We start from the raw sequence: 19,758 nt of genomic DNA on the forward strand, positions 1-19,758 counted from the left end.
GCAATTCAGAGGAGTCATGTTATCTATGCTGAAGGCTATGCCTAACTGTAAAAGCTGGTTGGTAATTGGTAAGATCAAAAGGAAGACTCAAACTGTGCTACTCAAAGGGAGGTGACCCATGCTTACATTTGAAGGCAATCATAGATGTTGCTATGTCCTGAAACTCAATTCGTTACCGGTATCAAGATTGTAAATAGGTGTGCTGAAATCAGCCCCTTTGTTTCCAAGAGGAAAGGTTGTCTACTTGGAGACAGGGCTAAGATGTTTCCCGCTGCCATGGAGAAAGGGTGAGGAAGCCATTAGTTGAGGGAGCAAAATAGATGAATGTTAGCCAAGGCCTGATCTTATGAGGAGAAAATACTAACTTTAACATTCACCAAGTGGGTCTGCCAGTCACAACCTCCTCCCTCCTCACCATTTAGGGCTCCAAATACTCCTTTCAGGTTAAGCAGCATTTACCTGCACTCCCTTCAAATTGGTCTATTGTATTCACTGCTCCCAATGCAGTCTTCTCTGCACTGAGGAGACTAAACGCAGATTGGGTGACTGTTTTGTGGAAACCTTTGCTCGCAAGCGTGACATCAACCTTCCTGCTGCTTGCCATTTTAACTCAGCACCTTGCTCTCATGCCCACATGTCTGCCCTTGACCTGCTGAAATGCTCCAGTGAAGCCTACGTAAACTGAAGGAACCGCATCTCATGTTCCGGTTGGGGAGGATACAGCCCACAGGACTCATTGAGTTCAAAAATTTTAATCCGTGACTGTTCTTTGCCATCTCAACTCCTCCCCTTTTTTATTTTCCATACATTTGTCTTGTGCAAAAGACCTCGCTTTCCCTGCCGCCCAACACCAGGCTATTCATCTCCTGTTCTTAAGTTTACTACACCTTGTTGCAATCTCGCCCAGGTACAGGAAAATATTCAACACATTTTCCCTCTCTTTAGTTTGGATGAAGAGTCAGGCAGACTCTTAAACATTAACAGTTTTCTCTTCCCACAGATGCTGCCAGAATTGCTGAGGTTTCCCAGAATTCTCTGTTCCTGCTGCAGTTTCCATGCATCCGTATTATTTTGCTTATTTTAGTAACAAGGGGAGGTTCAGTTTGGGATTTTAGTCTGAAGTATCTGTGGTTGTGGTTTATCATGATTCTCAATGTTACCTTTGTTGTGTTTGCTTTACTTGACTCTTGTACAGTAACATTCATTTGCGTTAAAAAGTGGAATGTTGTGGCTCATTCTTTCAGTAAATCACTGGGTTCTCCAATTTCTCTTCAAACATCAACCATCTCAACAGAGATTGCAACAATTTCACAGACTAACAGTAGTCACCTCGGGTCGAGGAAGTTTGGAAACCTATCGCAATGAACTTATTCTCGCATCACTCACGTTTTCAGAACGTTTGCCACAAGTCGACCATAGGCAGCTCCACAGAGGAGCGAGGGCACAAAGAGTCCACTGGGGACCGACACACCATACGTCCAACAGGCCAGAAAAAAATAAAGAACAAAGAAAATGCTCAGAGTGACTGGACTGAATGTTCCTGCAGAAACAAAACACAGAAAAACAGCTTGAGCAATAAAATCCTTCGGATTATCCAATAGTTTTGCCAAAAATGACAGGAGTATTATAGCTTGTGTGGCACAGGCTGACTGGACCCTGTCAATCTTTGTAATAGCTGCAATACACTTCTTGATCAGTTAGACAACTATTCTAAATTCAATTGCCTACATTACTCAAATTCCAGAGACTGTTCTCCTAATTTGTGACTCACCAAATGACCAGTCATGGCTCCGCTGAGGGAGGCCAGTCAGCCGTTCACATCTGTTTTGTCATTCAACTAGATCATGATCAATTTGATCTGTATCTTTATTCCATCTGTCTATCTTGATTCCATAACCATTAATAGCCTTGCGCAACAAAAATCATCAAAATCAAATCTAAAGTTTTCAATTGACCCCAACCTCAGGAACCTTGGGGACAGGGTGGCGTTGGGAGGAAAATGAAGAGTTCTAGATTTCCACACGCTATCTATGGATATAGACTCCAGAGAAGGACAGTGCAGGAGTAGAATGTAGCGAGGGCTGGGTGGTGGGCATGTTAGCAGGCTATCCGATAAGCCAATTTCAACCAATGAGGCCCATCCTTAATTGCCCTTAAACAGAATGGCTTGCTAGGCCATTTCAGAGGGCAGTTAAGACTCAACCACATTGCTGTGGGCTTGGAATCACATGTAGGCCAGGCCAGGCAAGGCTGGCAGAATTTCTACCCTCAAGCACATTAGTTAACCAAATGTTTTTTTTTTTAAATGACAATCAACAATTATCATTAATTCCAGATTTTTCTTGAATTCAAATTCTATCACCTACCTTGGTAGGATTTAAACCCAGGCCCCCAGAGCTTTAACCTGAGTCTCTAGGTTCCTCATTCAGTGACAATACCACTACACCACAGTCTTCCTAAGGAAAATAAACTGAGTGGGGAGAATGAGCAGCCAGCGGACATGGCCCACATCGATCCAAATGACATGGGCAGAAAGAGGCAGTCACAATTTTGGGAGCTTTGTAGCAAGCAGAACCTCAAAAATAGCAATCATGGAAGTTATATTAAATCTGTAAAAAAAAATACTGGTTCAGCCTCAATTTAGGCACTGCATCTAGTTCTGGGCAACACATGTTGGGAAAGATGTGAAGGCATTAGAGAGACTGCAGAAAAGATTCGTGAGGACTTCCGGGTGCGGCGATGACCAGCTGAGTCGCACATTTCGGCAGCTCCCTGTGAAACGGACTTTTGGGCTCTTGATAGGAGCCCCAACGGCAATTTTGACGGCTAAAAACACTGTGCGGTAAACCAGAAGGGAATCCCCCCTAGATACGGATGGAAAAAGGAGAGGGAAGTGGCCAGATTGCAGTGGATCCTTTAGAACAGCGGCAAGGAAGGCAAGCAAAAACCAAGATGGCGTCGGAAGGTGGCAGTTTAACATGGGGCCCTGAACAACAAGAGTTCTTGAAATGCTGTGTGGAAGAGATCAAAAAGGAAATGAAGAAAGAGCTGTTGGCCCCGATACTACAGGCGATCGAAGGGCTAAAGGAGGAACAAAAGACCCAGGAGCGGGAGCTTCGGGTCGTGAAGGCAAAGGCAGCCGAGAATGAGGACGATATACAGGGCCTGGTGGTGAAGACGGAGACGCAGGAGGCACATCAGAAACGATGTGTGGAAAGGTTGGAGGCACTGGAAAACAACGCAAGGAGGAACAACCTGAGGATTCTTGGTCTTCCTGAAGGTGTGGAGGGAGCGGACGTCGGGGCATATGTGAGCACGATGCTGCACTCGTTAATGGGAGCGGAGGCCCCGGCAGGTCCGTTGGAGGTGGAGGGAGCATACCGAGTGATGGCGCGAGGACCGAGAGCAGGAGAAATTCCCAGAGCCATAGTGGTGAGATTCCTCCGTTTTAAGGATAGAGAAATGGTCCTTAGATGGGCGAAGAAAACTCGGAGTAGTAAATGGGAGAACGCGGTGATCCGCGTTTATCAAGACTGGAGTGCGGAGGTGGCGAGAAGGAGGGCGAGCTTTAATCGGGCCAAGGCGGTGCTTCATAAAAAGAAGATAAAATTTGGAATGCTGCAACCGGCAAGACTGTGGGTCACATATCGAGAGAGGCACCACTACTTTGAGACGGCGGATGAAGCGTGGACTTTTATTGTGGAAGAAAAACTGGAATGAGCGGGTTATTAAAAAGAACGTTCGAACAAAGTGGTGGGGCGAATGTGGGGGGCAAAGAGGGGTTTTATGTACTAATCCTGCGATGCGGTAACTTTTCTCTCTCCCACAGGTGGTGATGGGGGGAGGAGGGGAGGTGGAGGAGATGGGGCGTTGGCCATTGGGGGCGGGGCCAAGGGAGAAGCATGGGCTTGGTTCCCGCGCTATGATAATCATGGCGGGAATAGAGAAGCAGGAAGGAGGGGGCGTCGCACGGTGCGAGCCGAGGTCACGGGGGGAAGCCGAGGTCAGCCAGAGTTTGCTGACTTCTGGGAGCAACATGGGGGGAGTAATTAGGCTAGCGGGGGATCTAGCGGGGGGGGGGGGGGGGGGGGTGGGAGGGGGGAATTACTGGGTTGCTGCTGCTGGGGAGAGGGGGGAGCTGGTATGGGAGAGGATGGGCGGGGGGGCACCGCCTGGGGGAGATACAGCTGCGTGGGAACCGGGTGAGGAGCTGGAAAAAGGTGATGGTTAATCGACAAGGCGGGGGGGGGGGGGGGGGGGTAGGAAGCCCCCCAACTCGGCTGATCACGTGGAACGTGAGAGGGCTGAACGGGCCGATAAAGAGGGCACGGGTACTCGCACACCTTAAGAAACTTAAGGCAGATGTGGTTATGTTACAGGAAACGCACCTGAAAATGATAGACCAGGTTAGGCTACGCAAAGGATGGGTGGGGCAGGTGTTCCATTCGGGGCTAGATGCGAAAAACAGGGGGGTGGCTATATTAGTGGGGAAGCGGGTAATGTTCGAGGCAAAGACTATAGTGGCGGATAACGGGGGCAGATACGTGATGGTGAGTGGCAAACTACAGGGGGAGACGGTGGTTTTGGTAAACGTATATGCCCTGAACTGGGATGATGCCAATTTTATGAGGCGGATGCTAGGACGCATTCCGGACCTAGAGATGGGAAAGCTGATAATGGGGGGAGATTTTAATACGGTGTTGGAACCAGGGCTGGATAGGTCGAAGTCCAGGACTGGTAGGAGGCCGGCAGCAGCCAAGGTACTTAAAGATTTTATGGAGCAGATGGAAGGTGTAGGCCCGTGGAGATTTAGCAGACCTAGGAGTAAGGAGTTCTCGTTTTTCTCCTATGTCCATAAAGTCTACTCGCGAATAGACTTTTTTGTGCTGGGTAGGGCATTGATCCCGAAGGTGAGGGGAACGGAGTACACGGCTATAGCCATTTCGGATCACGCTCCACACTGGGTGGACTTGGAGACAGGGGAGGAAACAGGAGGGCGCCCACCCTGGAGAATGGACATGGGACTAATGGCAGATGAGGGGGTGTGTCTAAGGGTGAGGGGGTGCATTGAAAAGTACTTGGAACTCAATGATAATGGGGAGGTCCAGGTGGGAGTGGTCTGGGAGGCGTTGAAGGCGGTGGTTAGAGGGGACCTGATATCAATAAGGGCACATAAAGGGAAGCAGGAGAGTAAGGAACGGGAGCGGTTGCTGCAAGAACTTTTGAGGGTGGACAGACAATATGCGGAAGCACCGGAGGAGGGACTGTACAGGGAAAGGCAAAGGCTACATGTAGAATTTGACTTGCTGACTACAGGCACTGCAGAGGCACAATGGAGGAAGGCACAGGGTGTACAGTACGAATATGGGGAGAAGGCGAGCAGGTTGCTGGCACACCAATTGAGGAAAATGGGAGCAGCGAGGGAAATAGGGGGAGTGAGGGATGAGGAAGGAGAGATGGAGCGGGGAGCGGAGAGAGTGAATGGAGTGTTCAAGACATTTTATAAAAAATTATATGAAGCTCAACCCCCGGATGGGAGGGAGAGAATGATGGGCTTCTTGGATCAGCTGGAATTTCCCAAGGTGGAAGAGCAGGAAAGGGTGGGACTGGGAGCACAGATCGAGGTAGAAGAAGTGGTGAAAGGAATTAGGAGCATGCAGGCGGGAAAGGCCCCGGGACCGGATGGATTCCCAGTCGAATTCTATAGAAAATATGTGGACTTGCTCGCCCCGGTACTGACGAGGACCTTTAATGAGGCAAAGGAAAGGGGACAACTGCCCCCGACTATGTCTGAAGCAACGATATCGCTTCTCTTAAAGAAGGAAAAGGACCCGCTACAATGCGGGTCCTATAGACCTATTTCCCTCCTAAATGTAGATGCCAAGGTCCTGGCCAAGGTAATGGCAATGAGAATAGAGGAATGTGTCCCGGGGGTGGTCCACGAGGACCAAACTGGGTTTGTGAAGGGGAGACAGCTGAACACGAATATACGGAGGTTGTTAGGGGTAATGATGATGGCCCCACCAGAGGGAGAAACGGAGATAGTAGTGGCGATGGATGCCGAGAAAGCATTTGATAGAGTGGAGTGGGATTATTTGTGGGAGGTGTTGAGGAGATTTGGTTTTGGAGAGGGGTATGTTAGATGGGTGCAGCTGTTGTATAGGGCCCCAGTGGCGAGCGTGGTCACGAATGGACGGGGATCTGCATATTTTCGGCTCCATAGAGGGACAAGGCAGGGATGCCCTCTGTCCCCATTATTGTTTGCACTGGCGATTGAGCCCCTGGCGATAGCGTTGAGGGGTTCCAAGAAGTGGAGGGGAGTACTTAGGGGAGGAGAAGAGCACCGGGTATCTTTGTATGCGGACGATTTGCTACTATACGTGGCGGACCCGGTGGCGGGGATGCCAGAAATAATGCGGATACTTGGGGAGTTTGGGGATTTTTCAGGGTATAAATTGAACATGGGGAAAAGTGAGTTGTTTGTGGTGCATCCAGGGGAGCAGAGTAGAGAAATAGAGGACCTACCGTTGAGGAAGGTAACAAGGGACTTTCGTTACCTGGGGATCCAGATAGCTAAGAATTGGGGCACATTGCATATGTTAAATTTAACGCGGTTGGTGGAACAGATGGAGGAGGATTTCAAGAGATGGGATATGGTATCCCTGTCAATGGCAGGGCGGGTGCAAGATGGTGGTCCTCCCGAGATTCCTCTTTGTGTTTCAGTGCCTCCCGGTGGTGATTACGAAGGCTTTTTTTTTTAAAAAGGATTGAAAAGAGCATCATGGGTTTTGTGTGGGCCGGGAAGACCCCGAGAGTGAGGAAGGGATTCTTACAGCGTAGCAGGGATAGGGGGGGGCTGGCACTACCGAGCCTAAGTGAGTATTATTGGGCCGCTAATATTTCAATGGTGAGTAAGTGGATGGGAGAGGAGGAGGGAGCGGCGTGGAAGAGATTAGAGAGGGCGTCCTGTAGGGGGACTAGCCTGCAGGCTATGGTGACAGCCCCATTGCCGTTCTCACCGAGGAACTACACCACAAGCCCGGTGGTGGTGGCTACACTGAAGATTTGGGGACAGTGGAGACGGCATAGGGGAAAGACTGGAGCCTTGGGGGGGTCCCCGATAAGAAACAACCATAGGTTTGCCCCGGGGGGAATGGATGGGGGATATGGAATGTGGCAAAGAGCAGGAATAACGCAACTGAAAGATCTGTTTGTGGATGGGAAGTTCGCGAGTCTGGGAGCGCTGATCGAGAAATATGGGTTGCCCCAAGGGAATGCATTCAGGTATATGCAACTGAGGGCTTTTGCGAGGCAACAGGTGAGGGAATTCCCGCAGCTCCCGACACAAGAGGTGCAGGACAGAGTGATCTCAAAGACATGGGTGGGGGATGGTAAGGTGTCAGATATATATAGGGAAATGAGGGACGAAGGGGAGACTATGGTAGATGAACTAAAAGGGAAATGGGAAGAAGAGCTGGGGGAGGAGATCAAGGAGGGGCTGTGGGCAGATGCCCTAAGCAGGGTAAACTCGTCGTCCTCGTGTGCCAGGCTAAGCCTGATTCAGTTTAAGGTATTACACAGGGCACATATGACTGGAGCACGGCTCAGTAAATTTTTTGGGGTGGAGGATAGGTGTGCGAGGTGCTCAAGAAGCCCAGCGAATCATACCCATATGTTTTGGTCATGCCCGGCACTACAGGGGTTTTGGATGGGGGTGACAAAGGTGCTTTCAAAAGTAGTAGGAGTCCGGGTCGAACCAAGCTGGGGGTTGGCTATATTTGGGGTTGCACAAGAGCCGGGAGTGCAGGAGGCGAGAGAGGCCGATGTTTTGGCCTTTGCGTCCCTAGTAGCCCGGCGCAGGATATTGCTAATGTGGAAAGAAGCCAAGCCCCCGGGGGTGGAGACCTGGATAAATGACATGGCGGGGTTTATAAAGCTAGAGCGGATTAAGTTCGTCCGAAGGGGGTCGGCTCAAGGGTTCACCAGGCAGTGGCAACCGCTCGTGGAATACCTCGCAGAAAGATAGACGGAATGGGAAAAAGAAGGCAGCAGCAGCAACCCAGGATCGGGGGGGGGGGGAGGGGAGAGGAGGAGGAGGAACCAGAAGGACTCTCAGGGTTGTTAATATATACTGTATAGTATGTATAGGTCGTTGCTACAGATAATTATATATTGGACTGTTAAATTATATTTTTGGAGAGTGTTACTTGTGACAAGGCAGTTGCCAATTAGGGCTAGTTTTTATTTTTGTTATTTATTATTTATTCATTTTTTGTTTATAAAATAGGTCATTGTTATTTGTGTTGTTATAATATTGTGTAAAGGATGCACAATGTACTGTGTTGGTTGACCAAAAATTTTCAATAAAATATTTAATTAAAAAAAAAGAAAAGATTCGTGAGGATGGTTAAGAGTTATGTAAATAGACTGGAGAAGTTGGGACTTCTTAAAGAGAAGGTTGACAGGAGATTTGATATAGGTAATCAAAATCATGAGGGGTCTGGGTAGATGGTCAGAAACGGTTCCCATTGGTGGAAGGATTGAGAATCAGAGGGCACATATTTAAGATGAATGGCAAAAGAAACAATGAAGACATGAGAAAAAATGGCGAGGAATGCACTGCCTGAAAGCGTAGTGGAGGCAGGTTCAATTCAGGTAGTGAAGCGGGAATTGGATTACCATAAAAGGGAGAATGTGCAGGGCTACAGGGAGACAGCAGGGCAGCAGCACTAGATAAGCTGCTCCTTCAGAGAGCTAGTCCAGACTCAACGGGCCAAATGGCCCTCTCCTGCGCTGGAATCATTGTATTGCGAGGAAGGATCTAAAGAGAGAGCTAAGACGAGCAAGGAGGGGACATGAGAAGTATTTGGCAGGTAGGATCAAGGAAAACCCAAAAGCTTTCTATAGGTATGTCAGGAATAAGCGAATGACTAGGGAAAGAGTAGGACCAGTCAAGGACAGGGATGGGAAGTTGTGTGTGGAGTCTGAAGAGATAGGCGAGATACTAAATGAATATTTTTCATCAGTATTCACTCAGGAAAAAGATAATGTTGTGGAGGAGAATGCTGAGACCCAGGCTATTAGAATAGATGGCATTGAGGTACATAGGGAAGAGGTGTTGGCAATTCTGGATAGACTGAAAATAGATAAGTCCCCGGGGCCTGATGGGATTTATCCTAGGATTCTCTGGGAGGCCAGGGAAGAGATTGCTGGACCTTTGGCTTTGATTTTTATGTCATCATTGGCTACAGGAATAGTGCCAGAGGACTGGAGGATAGCAAATGTGGTCCCTTTGTTCAAAAAGGGGAGCAGAGACAACCCCGGCAACTATAGACCAGTGAGCCTCACGTCTGTAGTGGGTAAAGTCTTGGAGGGGATTATAAGAGACAAGATTTATAATCATCTAGATAGGAATAATATGATCAGGGATAGTCAGCATGGCTTTGTGAAGGGTAGGTCATGCCTCACAAACCTTATCGAGTTCTTTGAGAAGGTGACTGAACAGGTAGACGAGGGTAGAGCAGTTGATGTGGTGTATATGGATTTCAGTAAAGCGTTTGATAAGGTTCCCCACGGTAGGCTATTGCAGAAAATACGGAGGCTGGGGATTGAGGGTGATTTAGAGATGTGGATCAGAAATTGGCTAGCTGAAAGAAGACAGAGGGTGGTGGTTGATGGGAAATGTTCAGAATGGAGTTCAGTTACAAGTAGCGTACCACAAGGATCTGATCTGGGGCCGTTGCTGTTTGTCATTTTAATCAATGACCTAGAGGAGGGCGCAGAAGGGTGGGTGAGTAAATTTGCAGACGACACTAAAGTCGGTGGTGTTGTCGACAGTGCGGAAGGATGTAGCAGGTTACAGAGGGACATAGATAAGCTGCAGCGCTGGGCTGAGAGGTGGCAAATGGAGTTCAATGCAGAAAAGTGTGAGGTGATTCACTTTGGAAGGAATAACAGGAATGCGGAATATTTGGCTAATGGTAAAGTTCTTGGAAGTGTGGATGAGCAGAGGGATCTAGGTGTCCATGTACATAGATCCCTGAAAGTTGCCACCCAGGTTGATAGGGTTGTGAAGAAGGCCTACGGAATATTGGCCTTTATTGGTAGAGGGATTGAGTTCCGGAGTCATGAGGTCATGTTGCAGCTGTACAAAACTCTGGTATGGCCGCATTTGGAGTATTGCGTACAGTTCTGGTCACCGCATTATAGGAAGGACTTGGAAGCTTTGGAGCGGGTGCAGAGGAGATTTATCAGGATGTTGCCTGGTATGGAGGGAAAATCTTATGAGGAAAGGCTGATGGACTTGAGGTTGTTTTCGTTGGAGAGAAGAAGGTTAAGAGGAGACTTAATAGAGGCATGCAAAATGATCAGGGGGTTAGATAGGGTGGACAGTGAGAGCCTTCTCCCGCGGATGGAAATGGCTGGCACGAGGGGACATAGCTTTAAACTGAGGGGTAATAGATATAGGACAGAGGTCAGAGGTAGGTTCTTTACGCAGAGTAGTGAGGCCGTGGAATGCCCTATCTGCAACAGTAGTGAACTCGCCAACATTGAGGGCATTTAAAAGTTTATTGGATAAACATATGGATGATAATGGCATAGTGTAGGTTAGATGGCTTTTGTTTTGGTGCAACATCGTGGGCCGAAGGGCCTGTACTGCGCTGTATCGTTCTATGTTCTATTCTATGAATCAAACCAACTGTGGCTCACCGTCCTGGTGGAAGAGTTGAAGAATGGCAGTCTCTTGGAGGTTGAAGAAGAGTGTGGCCATGTCATTGTAAGTTTGGTTGGGACAGAAGAAGGTTTTGATGCTGGAATTCACATTCCGCTCCGATAGCTGAGATAACAAAAAAAGCAAAGTATAATAAAACACAGTGCAATGTGACAAGATTTGAGCGAACAGGAATAGGAGCTCATGAATGTGAAATGGCAGCCCAGCCCCATCACAGGCACTGTTTTATCTTTCATTCAATGAAATGAGTCAAAGAGTCGAACTACCAGGGATGACTGGGACAAACAGATGTCTCATCCTCACAATGACATACAGCAGACCGCTTAAAGGACAAAGTACTTAAACATCACTGAATTCAGGTCACTTCTCACACATCTGAAAATGTCAACATAAAACAAAGTACTATAAATGTTTTTACAAAGCTGAAGGTTAAATTTTGTAAACTTTCAACTGGATCAGGGTTAAATTATTTGATTGCACAATCAAACCATCAATTCTCCAAAAGTTTTGAAGCCTCTGCAGTGATTATAAAAGTGAGTGACACACTCACCAGTAGGGTTGTGTTGTGCATTTGCGAAGGGATCTCACGACATTCTCCTAGTGTCATGGAGGCTATAAACACGACCAGCGTTGTTACCAAAGCAACCAGCAGACTCTCCAGAACCCTGAGGCCAGAGAGATAGAGACACAAACAAACGCTCTATGACATTCCAATTTAAATGGAAGATAAACAGACACAATGAGTCTCACTGCAACCGACTGGCAACACATCGTTGAGGTACTTGCATCACCAGGACCAAATTTGAGGTGATTTGTAGGTAAAAAAAACAAATTTACACCCAGCACCCAGAGGAATGCACAGTTGTTGAACTCAAGACAGGTAGTTTCTGATGGGTGCTGTTGCAAACTTGTGATGGGGTGGGAAGCGCATGGGGGTGAAAATCAGGCAGGAACCCAATTCTGGCTCACTGATGCAGGCCGGAAGGCATACTTTAAACATTGGCTGAAATTGTCATGTTGAGGGTGGCACAGTGGTTAGCACTGCTGCCTTATGGGGCCGGGGACCTGGGTGTGATCCCAGTTCCAGGTCACTGTCCATGTGGAGTTTGCACATGACCCTGTGTCTACGTGGGTCTCACCCCCACAACCCAAAAAAAATTTGCAGAGTAGGTGGATTGGCCATGCTAAATTACCCCTTAATTGTGGGGAGGTGTGTGCTTGCGTGTGTAATCAGCACCTATGGAAACATACCTCCAGCAAGTGTCAGAACAACCAGTTGTAATGAATGAAGGAAAGTTTTATATAGATTGTATTATGTATCTGCTGTAGTAATAGCTTTAAAAATTCCTGGTTTAACATACAGATGACAGTATGTCTGCATAAGGTGCAATTAAGATGTCAGAAGAGTGAGATAATCATTCATTCCAACAATATACCTGTTTACAAAGAGATGCCAAATGGAACTTTGTTACGACTGTTGGAGATTTCCTGGAGAGTAGATAATTTGAGACAAAAACAGAAGTTACTGGTCAATCTCAGCAGGTCTGACAGCATCTGTGGACCTGCTGAGATTGTCCAATATTTTCTGTTTTTGGTTCTGTTCTAGCAACCACAGTAATTTACTTTTATCTAGATAATTTGAGACAATGTGTTTAATCTTAGGTAAGCAGGTCATCTATGTCCGATAAAGACTATGCAATTAATGTGAGGAGCCAGGTCGGTCTATAGTTTTACAGTTTTGATATAGGCTTGGCAGTCTGCTAGGAGTTTTAAGTTGAGCAGCAGTTTTTCCAAATGCTGTCAGGCTGAGCAGGAGTCTGACAGAGACAGAGGATTTGCAGGAAGTTTCTGAAAGGGTCTCTCTCTAGCTTCCTGAAAAGAAATCTCTATACAATGGTACAGCCAACTATATCTGTATTTGCTAACTTTATTAATAAGTGGTGTTTGATCTGTAGTGAGCTTTGCTTAATTGGAGATAGAGAAGGTAGAAGTTACTCGTTCAAGGGTTTCCTTTATTTTAAGAATTGTTTAACTGTTAATTGAAAAGCTATTTTCTGTGACGTTAATGTGTTTAATCCTGTGTTAATAATAAAGTTTGTTTTAATGTAAAACATCCCTATTTGTTAGTGGAATCACTTCTGGAGCGAAGTATCCTTTCCTCACAGTTTACGTATAGAAAAATTGTTGGGGTTTCTCAATATGAATTGGGATCTGGTCTGGGTATTGTAACACATTAGATATAGAAAAATAAACCAAGAAGCTTAAGAATTGGGAACACGATCAGAGTTTAAGATGTGGAGGCTGAGAGTTTGAGGAACTCTCTCAGCCTCGCTCACTTACCGGACAAACTTGGCCTTGGGGTGCACATTACGCATGCGGTACTTTGCTAGCCTTCTATTCAGACAGTTAAACAGAGCTCCCAAGAGTCCGCCAATCACACCCATGATGACAAAGAAAGCCAGATCCACTGCTGTCCACAAATGACATTTCTTGTCTCCATCTGCACACTAATACACAATGTCATCAGCAACCAGCTGGACTTAGCTTACATCAAGATTGAGTAAAACACCCAGACCCCAACTTACACTGTCCACACAATCACACCTCAAAGGGACTTATCAAGCGGCCACATGTCAGCGCAGGGCATGTACATCAGAACTTGCTTGGGGCAGTTTAGGGGAAACAAGTGCACTTTCTGGCCACTCTGTTTAGAAACTTGACAAGCGTGAGAGAGCAAGACAGACAAAGTGAATTGAATCTTTTCAAAAATATACCCTGGAATGTTTTTATATCCTCCTGAACAAGCAAAGGGTGCCCTCAGCTTATCATCTAGTGTGACAATTGGAAATTTTGAGGACTATTGGCTTCTAAATATTGGGACAATTTAAGGGTTAAAAGCCTGGAGTCATAGTGTGTTTTATTGAAATGGTCATGTTTTGTAAAAACAGGAGTCTTGTTCGGCAGGGCTTGGGTAGTTTAAGCAGCCAGTGTGTGAAATTGAGCAAGGAATGTATTTTTCAGTCTGGACTAATGCATAGTGTTTGCATGGGGAAGTCCTTGGGGAGTTGATTTGATTAATTGTCACGTGTACCAAGGTACAGTGAAAAATACTGTTTTGCGTACAGTCCTGACAGATCGTTCCATGCATGAAAAAACGTAGGACATACATAAATACACAATGTAAATACATAGACACAGGCATCGGGTGAAGCATACAGAGTGTAGTACTACTCAGTAGAGAAGATGTGTGGAGAGATCAGTTCAGTCCATAAGAGGGTCATTTAGGAGTCAGATAACAGTGGGGAAGAAGCCGGTTTTTAACCTGTTAGTGCATGTTCTCAAACTTTTGTATCTCCTGCCTGATGGAAGAAATTGGAAGAGAGTATAATCAGGGTGGGAGGGGTCTTTGATTATGCTGCCTGCTTTCCCAAGGCAGGGGGAAGTGTAGACAAAAATCAATGGATGGGAGGCGGTTTTGTCTAATGGACTGAGCTGTGTTCACGACTCTCTGTAGTTTCTTATGATCTTGGGCCGAGCAGTTGTCAAACCAGGGTGTGATGCAGCCAGTTAGGATGCTTTCTATGGTGCATCTGTCAAATTTGGTAACAGTCAATGCGACATGCTGCATTTCCTTAGTTTCCTGAGGACGTAGAGGCACTGTTAGGCTTTCTTGGTCGTAGTGTTGACATGGGTGAACCAGGTCAGATTGTTGATGATGTGCACACCTAGGAAGTTGAAGCTGTCAACCATTTCCACCTCGGCACCATTGATACAGACAGAGGTGTGTACGATATTTCGCTTCCTGAAGTCAATGATCAGCTCCTTAGTTTTGCTGACTTTGAGGGATTGTTGTCGTTACACCGCTCCACTAGGTTCTCGATCTCCCTCCTGTACTCTGACTCATCGATGTTTGAGATCCGACCCAGTACGGTCGGGTCATCAACAAACTTGTAGATGGAATTGGAGCCAAATTTTGCCACACAATCTTGTGTGTATAGGGAGTATAGTAGGGGGCTAAGTACGCAGCCTTACGAGGTCCTGGTATTGAGGATTATCATGGAGGAGGTACTGTTTATTCTTACTGTTTGTAGTCAATGGGTCAGGAAGTTGAGGATTCAGTTGTAGAGGGAGGAGCCAAGTCCTAGGTTTTGGAGTTTTCATAGGAGCTTGACTGGGATTATGGTGTTGAAGGCAGAGCTGTAGTCAATGAATAGGAGTCTGATGTAGGAGTTATTATGCTTGCAGCCCCATGGAAAGTTAATTTGTTTTTTAAGTTTGGGGAAATGATGTCAGTGCTGGTGGAGCTCAGAGACATTGTAGAAAGCGTCAGAGAGGGAGTTTGGAAAACCTTTGCGGGAGAGAGAGGAACTGAGTTCTGATTTGCCTGACCGAGTCCATAATTCTTTCTAAGTAGGAGAGTTTAAAAACAAGAGTAATAATATTTTAAAAGCAGAGCAGTCTTGTCTGATGACAATTAAGAGGCTGAAACAACCCATTTGAATCAGCTATTTGAAAGCATTCAGCCAGAGTCTGAAGGGGTTCTAACAAGAGCAGAATCTGTTCTGTAAAGAAAGTATTACTCTATTTCCTGCTAATTTTAAGATAGATTGACAGTTGTATGTTTCTTTTCTTGCTGCTTACTGGGAAATTGTGTAGTAGTGTTAAGGGGTAATTGTAAGCTGTTCTTTTCGTGTGCAAAGTTAAAAAGTGTATCATATCTATAATAAAGTTTTGTTTTAAAAATACCAAAGCCCCATTTTTCTCGTGCAATCACTCCTGAAGTGAATCATTCTTTCCGGCCAGTCTAAACTAAACTTATTGGGGTTTCAGTCCAGTATCCTAGCCACTGTGGAGGCCTGGTCTGGGATCGTAATACCAGGCACTTCCGACTGTGCAACACTCCCATCAATATTCTACTGCAGTGACGGCCGACAGTATCTGCTCATCTTTGGATTGAGACTTGAACACTCACTCAACCTTCTGACTCAGTTGCAGGATTGCTAATAAATCTAAATTTTCAAGCAATAATCGAGTTTACTTCTAATAATGGTGCAACAGAAGTGTAGGCGTAATGACGGAATCAGTAATACATCAGAACAAATAACCTTACTCATTTTGCCAGACTTGGGAAACAGTTGCGGAGCAGTTGGCAGCACTCTTGCCTGGGCCAGAGTGTTGTGGGCTCAAGTTACACTTCAGAAACCTAGGCTGTTACTCCAGTGCAGTAGCAAGGATGTACTACTCTTCCAATGAGACATTGATAAAGGCTGTTAACCCTGCTCAGGTGGATGTAAAAGATCCCATTGCACTATTTCGGAGAAGAGGAGTTACACTTTGTGCAGTGGCCAATATTTATCCCTCAATCCACATCATTAAAAGGTAGTTTATCTAGTCATGAGTACATTGCCATTTGCAGGACTTGCTGCGTGCAAACTGGCTGCTGTATTTCCGACACTACCAACGCTTTGGGACGTCGAGTATGTGAAAAGTGCCAATTAAATGATAATATTGGTTTTAAAAACAACGTTTAGCTCTGCCTGTGAACAACACATTTTATGTGATATTTCCCCACAGTCTAAGTACTTCCAAAACTATTGGGGTTTTGCAGATGGGGTTGTGAAAGCTGTTACAGAAGGTAACACCAAACCTTCGGTATACCTTAAACTCGCCAAAGTTGAGCAGTCCAGGCAGCTGGAAGGAACCCCAGCTCCCATAGCGGATCCCCGAACGGAACAGATTCAATGTGAATGTGGCAGACATTGAGCAGAAGAGCTGGAAGAGAGTACAGCAGAAAACAATTGAAGGACAGAACTACACCTCATCACAGAACCAGTCATCCCAGCCAAAATATTACACAGTTCCGCACACAGCTATGCTCGCTCAAGCCAACTACTGCACCACACCGCACAGTTTCGACAGTCAAATGACTATATATATATTTTTAAAATTCATTTACAGGATTGGGCTTCGCTGGTTAGGTCAGCATTACTTGGCCAACCCAAATTGCTCTGAAGGTGGTGCCTTTTTGAACCACTTCAGTCCGTGGTATATGTGCATCCATAGTGCATTTAGGGAGGGAGTTCGGGGATTTTGACCCAGAGACGGTGACGGAATGGCGATACATTTCCAAGACAGGATGGTGAGTGGCTTGGAAGGGAACTTTCAGGTCATGGTGTTCCCATGTGTCTGCTGCGTTTGGAAGGAGCTGCCTATGGAATCTTGGTTAGTTCCTATAGTGCATCTTGTAGATGGTACACAATACTCCCATTGTGCTTCAGCGATGAAGGGATTGAATGTTTGTGGAAGGGGTGCCAATCAAGCAGGCTGCTTTGCCCTGAATGGTGTCAAGCTACTTGGGTGTTGTTGGAGGTGCATTTGTCCAGGAAGGGGGCAGGGAAGTATTCCATCACACAGCGGCTTGTGCCTTGTAGATGGTGAACAGGCTTTGGGGAGTCAGATGGCGGGTTACTCGCCGCAGGATCCCTAGTCTCTGATCTGCTCATGTCGCCACAGAGTTTCTGGTCAATGGTAACCCCTAGGGTGTTGATAATGGAGAATTCAGCAATGGTAATGCCATTGAATGTCATGGGGTGAATGTTATTTCCACTCATCAACCCAAGTCTGAATATTTCCAGGTCTTGCTGCATTTGGACATGGATTGATCAAGTGTCTGAGGAGTCACAAATGAAGCTGAACATTGTGCCATCCCCACTTCTGACATTATGGTGAAAGGAAGGCCATTGATGAAACAGCTGCAAATGGTTGGGCCAAGGACACTGTGCTAGGGAACTCCTGCAGTGATCGTCCTGGAGCGGAGATGACTGACCTTCAACAATTGCACCCATCTTCTTTTGCGCCATTTATGACTCCAGCCAGCGTGCAAATTTTTTTTCCCTGATTCCCACTGATTCTAGTGTTACTCAGGTTTGCTGATGCCATACTTGATCAAACAGTCTTGATGTCAAGGGCTCTCACATCACCTCTGGAATTCTGCCATTGCACAATGTGAACCCCCTCACCAGAAATAACTGCACTGCCCCCTACATGGCCTCACCATAGCTAAACACCATTGCATACAGTAACAGCCTCCACCGGACCAACTACGACACTGCCCCACACTTATCGGCTCTTCCCTTTGCGCTTGTGTTAATGGGCCTCACTCACCACTTTCCATGTTAGAGCCTGATTCCAGAACGAGGATCCCTCCTCCAGACTGAACAACGTCCCTCCAATTGGGGCCCCAAACGCTGCCGCAACACCCGCTGCTGCCCCCGCCGACACAAAGTCCCGTTTGTCCCTGTGAAGCCAAGAAGAGCTTCTGAGTTACTGTGTCATAAAATCCCACTTGAGGCCTCAGCATCCAAAATAAAACAAATCGATTTCTTCTCCTCGGTTTCTCTGAAATAAACACCCAGCTGTATGCGCGAATCTGATCCCAGATTGAATATTCCGATGCAAGGGGGGGTGGGGATTTTAAACCCCCAATGCCGAATGGAAACTAGATTGCAATCGGTCTCCAATTGTGAACTTTTGGTTTTATCGGAGGCAGGTTGACAGGGCTGCTATCCAGAGGTGAACCAGCATTTTGATGCTTTAATTATCTTGGATATCTCAGCTTTTTGGACAATTTTCAATTACATGGCTCAGAAAACCCAACCGCCAAAGAGAGGCAAGAGTGGCTGGATACAACAGGCAAACAACTTTCCAGCGCTGTTAGTGAGCTAGCGGGGAAGCTTCCCAAAACCCCGACTTCCCAAGCTAACCTGTTAATATGATCCCGTAAATCAGACCATCCCACTGTACTCCGCAATGTTCCCTGCACCCAAGGACTTTCCTTCCGTTCATTCCTCTAACCAGTCACCCCTCCCTTCCGCTCCAATCCCAGGCTGTAACTTTGTACTACCGGGTTTCCTGATCGTCAAACAGCCTCTGCTTCTCGGCCAACAGCCAACATATTAGTCAAGAAATTTATCTGAGATCCTGCCATTTTCAGAACCTCTGGAAAAGTGGAATTTCCAGGTTTCCTGGGTCACTACTGCGCACTTTCCCTCTGACATGCGGTAATCCCAATTATTTCTCTAGGGTCAAAACTGGAATTTGAAAATGGCAGAAATGTTTAAGGTGCTGTTGAGTGGCTGCTTCCTTTGGTCTGAACCGTAAATTACTGATGCAAGCGATCTCTAAGGCTCCCGCCAGTGATAGTCAGATCAGCTGATGAAAATGAAAATGAAAAAATGAAAATCGCTTATTGTCACAAGTAGGCTTCAATGAAGTTACTGTGAAAAGCCCCTAGTCGCCACATTCCGGCGCCTGTTCGGGAAGGCTGTTACGGGAATTGGACCGTGCTGCTGGCCTGCCTTGGTCTGCTTTCAAAGCCAGCGATTTAGCCCTGTGCTAAACAGCCCCTGGTGCCAAGCGAGACCAAGCCCCCACTCTCCTGCCCAATGGAGGTTCTGGCTTCAACATGTCCTCACAACAGAGACTGTGCAGTCCAGTAAGCAGAGTCTCATGGCGATTTATGAAACAAAAACTACTTCCCCAAACACAATTTTCAATATGCATTTTAACCAACAGGGTGTGCCACCCATGGTTGTGCGTCCTGCACAAATACTCAAGAGTGCACGGCACAGGCTCCACAGCAGAACTTAATCCAGTTGCAAAGAACATTACCAAGGCACAGTAGACACATGAAATGATGCTGGTAAGTGAGCGCGGTACTGCTCAGTTTCTGAACATATTGACACAGCTCACCCTGCATTTGCCAAATACGCCGAAAGCTTCTACAACTAGCATGAATCAATCTGCTAACTACATCAGTTATGATCAACAGGTCTACTAATTTTCAGGAACTGATTAAATCATATTTTATTTTGCCATATGGGATGACTAGAATTTATATCCCACAAACCATGTCCCCTTTCCTATGGTCAGTGACTCTGGTGAGGACACTTCAAAGTTGCAGCATTCAATACCAAACTTAAAACGCCCAATGCTTGCTTCGCATTGTCCTAAATCCAATTAACAAA

The 19,758-nt window shown here is 46.4% G+C and overlaps 1 protein-coding gene across 2 annotated transcripts in view; it reads right to left on the reverse strand.

The window, feature by feature from the left end:
• clcn6 (chloride channel 6) overlaps positions 1 to 19,758 on the reverse strand; it is an 80,825-nt gene that overhangs the window by 32,262 nt on the left and 28,805 nt on the right. For both annotated transcript variants that reach the window (XM_072478181.1, XM_072478182.1), the window contains 6 exons: positions 17,897 to 18,029; positions 16,391 to 16,504; positions 13,073 to 13,239; positions 11,283 to 11,397; positions 10,711 to 10,837; positions 1,387 to 1,540 (listed from right to left, as the gene is read on the reverse strand). In XM_072478181.1, coding sequence (XP_072334282.1) covers positions 1,387 to 1,540; positions 10,711 to 10,837; positions 11,283 to 11,397; positions 13,073 to 13,239; positions 16,391 to 16,504; positions 17,897 to 18,029 — 810 coding nt within the window. The remainder of the gene's footprint in view (positions 1 to 1,386; positions 1,541 to 10,710; positions 10,838 to 11,282; positions 11,398 to 13,072; positions 13,240 to 16,390; positions 16,505 to 17,896; positions 18,030 to 19,758) is intronic.

Source organism: Scyliorhinus torazame, chromosome 16 (assembly GCF_047496885.1).
Source record: "Scyliorhinus torazame isolate Kashiwa2021f chromosome 16, sScyTor2.1, whole genome shotgun sequence".
Lineage (NCBI taxonomy): Eukaryota > Metazoa > Chordata > Chondrichthyes > Carcharhiniformes > Scyliorhinidae > Scyliorhinus > Scyliorhinus torazame.